The sequence below is a fragment of the Labrus bergylta genome, chromosome 9 (genome assembly GCF_963930695.1).
Source record: "Labrus bergylta chromosome 9, fLabBer1.1, whole genome shotgun sequence".
Taxonomy (NCBI): Eukaryota; Metazoa; Chordata; class Actinopteri; order Labriformes; family Labridae; genus Labrus; species Labrus bergylta.
This window is the reverse complement of record NC_089203.1, coordinates 26864213-26874333: the sequence shown is the minus strand read 5'-3', so window position 1 is coordinate 26874333 and position 10121 is coordinate 26864213. Positions and strand designations below refer to the sequence as shown.

Here is a 10121-nt window from a genome sequence, read left to right as displayed (position 1 = left end):
TTTGTCATCTTTTCCAAAAATTCACAATATCATTTAATATAAAACACCTTTAAATTGAACATAATGAGGAATTCATCATCAGGAGATCCCACCAATCCTCTACCACTCGATCACTGCAGTCCACCTCCTCGGCAGGCTGGCTTCAATTGGTACGTCCCGAGTGCACACAGAAAGGGTTGAAACATGCATTTTTTTTACTATATTGTACAAAGTCAAAAGCGAGAAAACAGGAGGTCTTTTTTGTGCCGTTATTGGGGCATAGTGTCTCTGCTGCCTCATTGGGGGGGGATCCAGAGGCACAAAGAGGAAGGGGGGCACAGTCTTGATAGTTGGGCATGTACAGAGGTTGTCCGTTTTGTTTCCTGGCACTTTTGGATAAAATGCCCTCCTCTCTTTTAGACCGACAGCTGAAGGGAAAGCGGAAACGTGGTGTAAGGCAGGGATATGACTCAACAAGACTTTAGATATTCAAGATAACAGTTTGTTTAAATTTGACAAACAGAAAATGTCAGTGCGGCTCCTGTGCTGTCGTGTAGGTCTTGGCAGTAACCCCACCATGTTGCTGGTAAACGATCAATGAGTGAGGAAGCAACGTCCATTTTTTTTTTCTGTGTCTAAGACAATCCCATAACGGTGCTGCGTTTTTGAACGTCAGACACGACAACATTTTTCCTCCCATCCACACATTCAGTAACACATTCTCTCACCTACCTCCCTCCCTCTCTTCTACACACACACTCTCACAAACACACACGCTCTCAAACTACAGATGCCACGGAGGTGACGGAGGTCACCTTGTTTTCGTCCGCCCAGGGCTGCAGGTTCTGCAGGGCGTACAGGGAGGAGTTGTGCAGGCAGAGCGGGTCGGGCTGCAGCGGCTGGCTCAACGTCTTCTGAAAGGCTTCCTGCTGAAGCTGCAGCATCAGCCGGTTGGCCTGCTGCCTCTCCGCCTCCCTCTCCTCCGCAGTCTGTCTCCTGGGTGGATGAAGGGGACAAAGGGGGAAACAGAGGACATAAAAAACTAAATTATGTTTGTTTTTTTATGGGGGATTTATGCACACCAGATTGAGTCATGTTGCACACCACAACATCAAAATGCATCATAACTTTCAGACAGGAAACCGTTTACATTCAATTGTAGTTTTTTAGGGTCATTTTTAGAATATTAAGATCCTAATAAAGTAAATAAATATGTATGATGTTCAAATATATGATTGGAATACAATTTATTTATTCACACTCTTTTTTGAAGTATCAAAAAAGAAGAACATCTGGAGTGGTTTTGGTTAAGTTTGTCAGAAACTGCAACCATAGCAACTGCTGTTGAGTGCAACATAGACATTGCTTTGGTGTAAAAAGGTCATTAAAGGAAGCCATTGAAGGTTTGTCAGACTATTGTATCTCCTAAAAAGTTTACTACACAAATGACGGCCAGCAGAATATGAACTCTTTATTTGCTGCAGCGTGCAACTGGGTCAAAGAAATCGTAATGAAAAGAGAGGGGGTAAAAATAAAACGTTTTCCTGTAATTCAACCTGCTAAAGTTCACTGCTTTTAATGCACACATATTCAACACCTGTGCCGGTGACTTCAGCCTCAAGCTGGATGACAGCTGATCAGGATGAGTGACAGGTGTTGGTGACTGACGGAGGGAGGGGAGGAACAGCTTCTCTTTCTGCCTCAAGGTAGGAAAGTTACATCTGTTTGTTTTGTTTTTCTTTACAGAGCGGCATATGTTAACAAAACCATAAAACATCCATTGCTGTGTTATAAACATTTAGAGTATGTTTTAAATGCTGCAGCCTCTTTAGAGGAAACATTGAGTGTTGGTGTCTAAGAGTATCCAGAAAATAAGGAAGGATACACACAATAAAGATACACACACTCTGTCTCTGTATCTGTATATTTTTATCTCTTCAACCAACTGTGTCGTCTGCATGAATTCATAATAATAATAAAAATACATTGGTTTTACATAGCGCTTTTCTGAAAACTCAAAAGACGCTTTGATAAAAACATAAAACAATATAACAAAACAAAAAACGATGAGGACAGTACAAGGAAGAAGTCATGTGGGGGGGGGGGGTTAGTGGTTGTAGGCAGTGATGAAGATAGAAGAATGGACGTCGAGATGTTTTATTCCAGAAGTTTGAAATCTTGCAAATTTTTGTGTAGAAGATATTTTATTATTTGTACTTTTATGGTATATCTATTAAAGAAATGTGTACACTCTGAGTCTGCAGGGTTATGGGGTAAGGTCGTGCCCTACAGTATGTACGATCCTCCAAGCAGGGGGGGGTCCAGGTTCAAGTCCGGCCTGTGGCTGCTTTCCCTCATGCCATTCCCCTCTCTCTCTCTCTCTCTCTCTCTCTCTCTCTCTCTCTCTCTCTCTCTCTCTCTCTCTCTGATTTCCTACTCTATCTACTGTCAAATAAAGGCAAATCGCCTCAAAATAAATCTTTAAAAAAAGAGGTGAGTGAGTGAGTGAGTGGATGCAGAACAGGAATACAAATGTGTGATTTTCTTTGTAAGAACTTCTTTAAAAACAAAAAGGTTGCGTTCTAAATATGAATACGAGTTTAAAACCTGTGTTTCATGAATAAATAAATAAAAATCTCTCATACATTAAAATGTTATTAAAATGAATCTCCTGACTTGTTTACATCTGAAAACAACATTTCACTTTCAGGCACAATGAGGATTATTTAAGCCCTTTTTAAAACATGACGTTACCAACAACACAAAACCATTATGAATGACCCAACGCCTGCCGTCAGGATCAACAACAACATACAAATGGCAGGTGGATCTCACAGGCGGAAACACACACCTCTGAAACAACTCGTTCATGCACACCGAGCTCCATCCATTAGCCACACATTATTGTTAACAGCATTATCATAATCCGATTGGCCGGCTGTTGATTCGATCATCGTCTTGTTACTAGCGTAGTCGTCACGCAAAGACATCCCTCATGCTCATCCTATCAGGTGCACACTACGGGGAGAAGGCATAAATCTCTGCAAAACCAGGAAATCAGAACAAAAAAAAAAAACAGTTACGCCAATTCCCTCGCTTCTCGGGGACGGGCTGTTTAGTCCTGGATTCACTTTGCTGGTGTTTTATTTCAAGCTAATTCACTTTTATCACATCTTGAATTAAAAAAAAAAAATGCATCTTTACGTTCACTGCTTTTGAACGTAATTATTCAAATAAATAAACCTGTATGACTTTTTTTTTTTTAAAGGACTTTGCCATTAATGCGTCACATGAATTAAAGGAGCAGTGCGTAAGATTTCACAACATCGAGCAGCAACTACAGGATAACTTAACATGGCCTTAAAGCACATGAAAGGCACTCTCTTTAAAAGATAAAAAAGAGTCTTACACACAGGTCTTTGTAAGTGTTATTTATAAGACATAAAACTTTCTAACTTTCTGGGAGATGCAGGGTTTCTGTCGTCAAAGACAAATCAGTATTTTCGCACATTTTTTTTACTTTGTCATCAATATTAATTCAATTACCGGTAAAATGTTTCTTGAGTGACCTTGCCACAAATCTGTAATATCGACTTTCTCTCCATTTTTTCAAATCTCATCTCAAAACACATCTTTTTAAACCGGCATATTCAGTCTGATCATTCGCCACTCGGTCTCATAACTCCTTTACATCCTGTACATTTGTGTGTTTTGAATGGTAATTTTATCGTTGTGTTGTCACTTTGTCGTTTTTATCTCTGCTCTGTAAGGTGACCTTGAGAGTTTTGAAAGGCGCCTTTAAATAAAATGTATTATTATTATTATTATTATTATTATTATTATTAAATGTTAAATTAATTTGATGCTTTTAGACAGATATGCCAACAAAGCCGCCCTGAAATGTAAACCGGGCCTGCAAAACAAACATTTTTTATCAAGTGTTTTATTCCAGTTGAAAAATAATTCTTAACAGCTTTAAGATCATTTAACCATTAAAACTCTAAGAGGTTATTAGCCGTTTGTAATGTGCTTTTGAAAAATGCGTCCTGTCCCTTTAAGTATGGGCAGGGCTTGATAATTTGATTTCCTACTCATTTACCTCCAAATGGCAATAAACAACAGTTAGAATGAAGTGAAGCGAGTGTGTGTGTGTGTGTGTGTGTGTGTGTGTGTGTGTGTGTGTGTGTCTGTGTGCTGTCTATAGACCTGGCAGTGGATTCCTCCTGTGAGTGTTTCAGTATTGCTTTGGACAGCAGCTTTTCTAAAAGGCCTTTCAGGACGCTCACGAGTAATTGTGCTTGGTCAAGTGAAGTGGCCTCGACTGGCAGCTAAGCTAAGCAGAATAGGTGTTGTGTTGTTACGACGTCTCAAACTGCTTCAGAGGCCGTTTTACTCGTCTTTTAAGTAAACCCACTTGGAGACCGGGACCAAAACATTCAGCTCTGTGGATTTACGCCTGGAGGAGGGGAATCTTCTGAGTGAAAAATCTTGTTCTAATAAAGAGGAAAAAGCACCACAGCCTCTTTGTTTTTTGCTCTTGGGAGCAAAATATGGCACTAAAACTGAGAATTATGATCCTTTCACACTGCATTAAACTGCCAATGATAACACTTTTTTCAAGCGAGAAAGGGAGAGCGCCCGCCTGCATTCTTACCGCCATTTTGTCCGTCTGTTCTGGAACCAGGTCTTGACTTGCGCGTCCGTCATCTTCAGGGCTTTTGCCAAGGTGGCGCGCTCCGCCGACGCCAGGTACTTCTGCCGGTGGAAGCGCTTCTCCAGCTCGCAGATCTGCACCCGGCTGAAGGAGGTGCGGGGCTTTTTCCTCTTGGGCGGCGTCCGGTTCTGGTACGGGTGTCCGATGCGACGGGTCACGGAGAAGGGCGAGAGGGCTGCTGGAAATGAAAAGAAAAATGGATGTATTTGACTTTGTTTTGATGAGTGTTAGGCAGTATTAGCATTTGAGATAAGATTTTTAGAAGTAATTGAAGTTTTTGTGTCAGCGTTTTATTTTTCATTTATAAACTGGAGTGAGCTTCACTTCTGAACCCAAACTCTTATTTCCCAGGAGCTTTTCTGTTTGTTTAGCTCACGTTACAAACATCATTTTGTTTTCCAGTCCACTCGGTTAGATACAATTATTGTCCATTTTGTCTTAACTCTGGAAAAAGGCCAGTGTGTGTTTGGGGGGAGTCGGAGAAGAGAGAAGGCCCAGAAGCTGCCAATTGAAGAAAACAAATGTAATTACGCTTGATAATCCCCCCCTGCCAGATTTAAGAACCAAACAGCCGTCTGATTCATGCAGAACGGAAGAACCAACAAAAAGTCAGAGACAGACTTTAGGAAAACTGGGATATGCAGAATCAACTAAATAAAATACTCTATAGGAGAAAATATTATGCAAATATTAGAAACAGTTTAAACTCCTAGATAAGCAATTTTTCTTTACATTTTCACAAACAAATGTTTTCAATTTAGAGGGATGCACTTCATAATAAGCAGTAAAACACATGTTTAGGGGTGTTTTTAAGGGGGTAGAGGGGGAGGGGGTCACTCACCTGGGCAAGCCCCCTTTGGGAAAGGATAGTCTGCTAGAAGGCCATTGCCGTCTCGCAGGTGAGCGAGCTCGGGGTAATAGCATTTAGCTAACGTCTCCATAGTGCTCCAGACGGGGACCCTGCCGATGTCTCCCTTGGGGAGAGGGCAGAGGGACCCGGCGGCCCCCAGCCCCCCTGTAGCCTCCCCGGCTCGGCTCTCCTCTGCCTGCTCCCCTAAAGGAAAGGGAGACACATTGAGGTCCCACATCTGGAGCACAGCAGCACAGCAGCCGGCACTGTGCAGGCGCCGACGCATAGCAAGTTAATCACATGAAGGATCCCTGAATGATGAGCAGAGTCTGCTTTAACGTTATTATCTAGCAGAGACTTAAGTTAAGAGAGGTTTAGCTCGAAAATGAGACATCTGCCATTTAGAAAAATATGTATAGCTCACAAAGATAAATGAAGCACATACTGAGTACTAAACAGAATCAGAAGATCGAGGGTTAATGTGAAGGTCAGAAGATTATTTTATAAACACGATAATATCATAACCCCACTTTAAAACAAAGGCTCGAGCAATCTGAGTGCTATTCCAAAAACTAGCAAAGAAGACATTGTTACATGCTTTTTCTCCTTTTTTGGGGGGCAATGGATCAAAAGTATAAGATCAAATTTAACATTGGAACAAAATATCTTCTACACAAATCTAAAGATTCCTCATTTAAACTCCGAACAATAAGTCAGTAAGTATTTTCTGGCAGTGTTTGCCACCAGAGCAGAATTATTTCAAAGCATTCAATTTTGCTACTATATCTTCCATAACAATATCAAGTTTCTTCTTCTTTATTTTTTTTACATTTAAACCCTGACTGTATCAGTTTTTTTAGGTCGTTTGCTCTTAAAGCAAACTTCAATTTGGCTCAAAAATGTCTTTTAAACAAACACAAAGCATTCCTACATTAAACCCCTGACAATATACATATTAACAATATTTGCCAATTTTACTCAAAAAATGTGAAATTTTGGCCCAGAAGGTCTTCCATACAAAACATCAAACTCCTCAAAATCACGTATTGTGTGTCATCAGATTAATTACATTTGATAATATGCAGTTAGTGCAGAACATCAAGCAACTTTCATCAATAATTCCAAACAATATATCATTTGTTTTGGCACTCACATCAACCGTATGCAGAATTATTCTACAGGCACATTAAGTCCAAACTCTGTATGTTTAGATGACTGGACAGACATTGTTATGAACATGCATTAACTGGTTTGTGAATGTGTGAGCTCTCATTGTGTTATTGTTCTGCTGGTTCACTTTCCCAGATGCCTGTATCTGGGTATTAATAACAACTTATCCTCTGCATCATAAAATATCTATGAATCCTGTCTATTTTGTCAGCCACGGGTAAACAGAAGATCGATAAATGTAATGAGATCGTTTCTGGCCATGGATCCACTCCCCTGGCCACACTCTCAGTGCTTTTTTTTTAGACAAAATGGAAATCCACTACAGAAAAAAAAAAATAGAATGTGTATCTTTGTGTCACTCGTTCCCCAAACAAGCTGTTTTGCCTCCTGTCTTACAGGGTGTTTATTTGTTGTTGTTTTGTCAGGGAAAAGCTCACCAGAAGCCAAAATGAATATAACATCTGCATAGGTGTCCCAAGAGGGGCCACGTTGCTTTGTTTTTGTTTTTTTGTTGTTTTGTTTTTTTTGCTCGCAGAGTTTCAGCAACCCTGAAAAAATTCATTTGCAGCACAGACGATGACAATTTGGATGGAAAATGGAACATGAAGTGATTACGCGCTCGGCAGTCGTTTCCAGGGAGCAGCCGACTTGTCCCCTGATGGTGCTGAACACGAGTGGCAAATTGAGGCAAGCGAGAGCAAATGACTTGTAAAATCAAGACAAAGCGCTTCAATGTGCCTTTAACTGTAGGTCACATAAAGTTAACATTACCTGAGTGTAAATTAGCAACGCTAGATTTAGTGCCTGGAATAAAAATGCCTTTTTTTTTTTTATTGTGTTCTGCAGCTGGATTTATTGTGACGGTGTTTTTCGTTTGCTTCCTCTCTCATTATTATTTTTAATCTCCCACAGTAATATGCCTATAATATTATCATCAGGTTTCACATTATGTGTTTTGCTCTGATGCTCCACAGTAGCATAAATGGTAATTGTATCCCCTCTAATATTCCTGTTGGGACTGAGACAGACGTCTTTGGTATTTAATCATGAGTTTATAGTGACAAAATCCCCATGATGTTTGGGATGTTTCTGTGAAGTGTTCTCAGTGGACAGTAGCACCTCTGCAGCCTTTAAACCTGACTTTATAGTGACGTTTGTTGTGTTTATTCTAACAGGGACGTTTCAATAGCTTTTGCTCTATTTGAACATTGTGTTGTTGGCTCTTGTTTTTTGGTCCAAAATAAAATTGGGTGTAGCCTCATACGGGTCACATGCAGAGAGCTAACAGGCCTGCTGTTGCTCCCAGCAGCAGCAGCAGGTCTGGCTCACCAATACATGCGCATTTAGACGGCTATTTCAGGCCATCTGTGGGGCTAACTAATGGACCAGGCGCATACAAGCACGTTCAAGAGGAACCCCAGGAGCGTTTGGACACCGACAACTGCAGAGGAAACTCTCTCTCACCGTGTGCAGAATGCTGATGAATACAAGAGGATGCTGGACACTGCAGCAGAAAGACACGTCGGTGTTTGGAAAGATCATTTTTAAAAGTTAAAGCATCTCAGGAGGCAGATATATGTTTAGATTTTATGCATATCTATTATTATGGAGAGTGGACGTTAAGAAATGATGCAACCTTTAAGCTTGAGTGGTCTTTAAAGCAAACAATAAACTGGATTTCTGAAGCAATTTGGAAAAAAAAAAGACTGTCCCTGCTCAACTGCATTAGTTTAAATAAAATGAAAAATATAACCCATAATCCATTCTCTTCATGTTAACACTCAAATATGTTTAGTAGCCCTGTGTGTTAACATTTTAGTCTCATTAAAGGTAGCATGCACCTTTCTCAAAGGTATAAAACAATATTTCAAACATTTCGATTTTAGGAAAAACAGACAGAGATTTGTAATGGATGCTGATTAAGCAACACTGTTATTTACAATTATCATTATTTAAATACAAAGAGAGAAACTGGATGGGGAAATAAGACAAAATTAGGTCAGGGTGTTTTAGGTTTCCTGTAATGTCTAAATTAAAGGTTTAAATCTTTTCACTCAGAGAAATGCAAATTCAAATATTTAAAAACAGCATGTTGAAAATGTTTTTGTTTTTTTTAAAGGAAAAAAAGGAGAAATCTGGTTCCCATGAAGAAGAGAAGGAAGTAAAAGAGAAACCTAAAGAACATGGTGCAGACTTTTTCTTTCATCATTAAAAAAAACGAAATGAGCGGGTGTACTAAATGTGCTGCCTGGCTAACACGATTGAGCATAAGCACATGGAAATAGAATTAAAATGCTACCGTGGAGAATGTGTTTCCATAATAAAAGCAGCTCTACTTAATAACACTTGTGTGTGACAGCGCCTCCCTTCCCCTCTGCGGATATTACCTCTGCAGCAATCTAATAAATACGGCCGTGAAGGATTCTAAAGGGGATATTGAAATATAACATGAACATATATTGCTATTTATTACACTATACGGGACGAAACGCAGACACACACACACACACACACACACACACACACACACTGGGTTCTGTCACCGAGAGGAGATGCTGAGCGTGGAGACACGGAGATGAAATGCAGAATGTTTTCCATTAAAAACTCAGACAGAGATTAACCGGAGAGAGAAAAAAGGTTTAATTAGGTTTTTTATTGGAGCTATATGTGGCCGGAAGGAGAAGATTCACGTGCTGGATCATCGCTCTGTTTATTGTCAAGATGCCCAAATGATCAACACCATCTCCTCTTATATTATTATTATTATTATTATTATTATTAGTATTAGTATTAGTATTATTATCATTATCATCATTATCATCATTATTATTATTATTATTATGTGATCTGCTTACTGTTTAGTGGTTGTATTTATTATTATTTTCACGTGTCTGTTAAACAGTTTGAGTATCTATTTTAATTTATATTTAGTGGATATATGTTATACTACAGACGATATATAGCCTATATTTTATTTTACAAAGGTTAAGTAACTGTTCAGTTTTTATATTTTGTGTTTTTTGTATTTTGGGATTGTTTGTGTTTTTTTTTTTTTAAAAGCTCAGATTTAAATACATTTTTAATCAAGTGATAGTTTTCTTATTGCACTAAAAGTAGGCTTTAACTTATCAAAGAATACAAATAACACTAATAATTATAGTAATAGTAATCGTGTCGACTTGCTGTGAATATTTGAATAATAAACACATTAAAGAAGGGAGAAGGAAACTATTGCTCTTCAGCAGGTCGGTCATTTTAAATCATTTAGTACCCATAAACTGGTCTTCATCATAAACCCTCCAGCACATAAACAAGTCTTATTTCTAGACCTGGACTGAATTATGTTTTTAACGTCACAGAGTTTAATCCTCAGCGTCAGTTGGATAAAACTCCTCGACATTTATTAGG

At 39.2% G+C, this 10121-nt stretch overlaps 1 protein-coding gene across 1 annotated transcript in view; it reads right to left on the bottom strand.

The window, feature by feature from the left end:
- The window catches only part of tlx2 (T cell leukemia homeobox 2), a 167769-nt gene continuing 157648 nt past the window's right edge, over window positions 1–10121 (bottom strand). The window contains exons 2-5 of the mRNA XM_065958887.1: window positions 5535–5747; window positions 4634–4871; window positions 795–975; window positions 1–407 (exon numbers count right to left, since the gene is read on the bottom strand). Of these exons, the coding sequence (XP_065814959.1) occupies window positions 396–407; window positions 795–975; window positions 4634–4871; window positions 5535–5634 (531 nt within the window). The 5' untranslated portion in view covers window positions 5635–5747 and the 3' untranslated portion in view covers window positions 1–395. The remainder of the gene's footprint in view (window positions 408–794; window positions 976–4633; window positions 4872–5534; window positions 5748–10121) is intronic.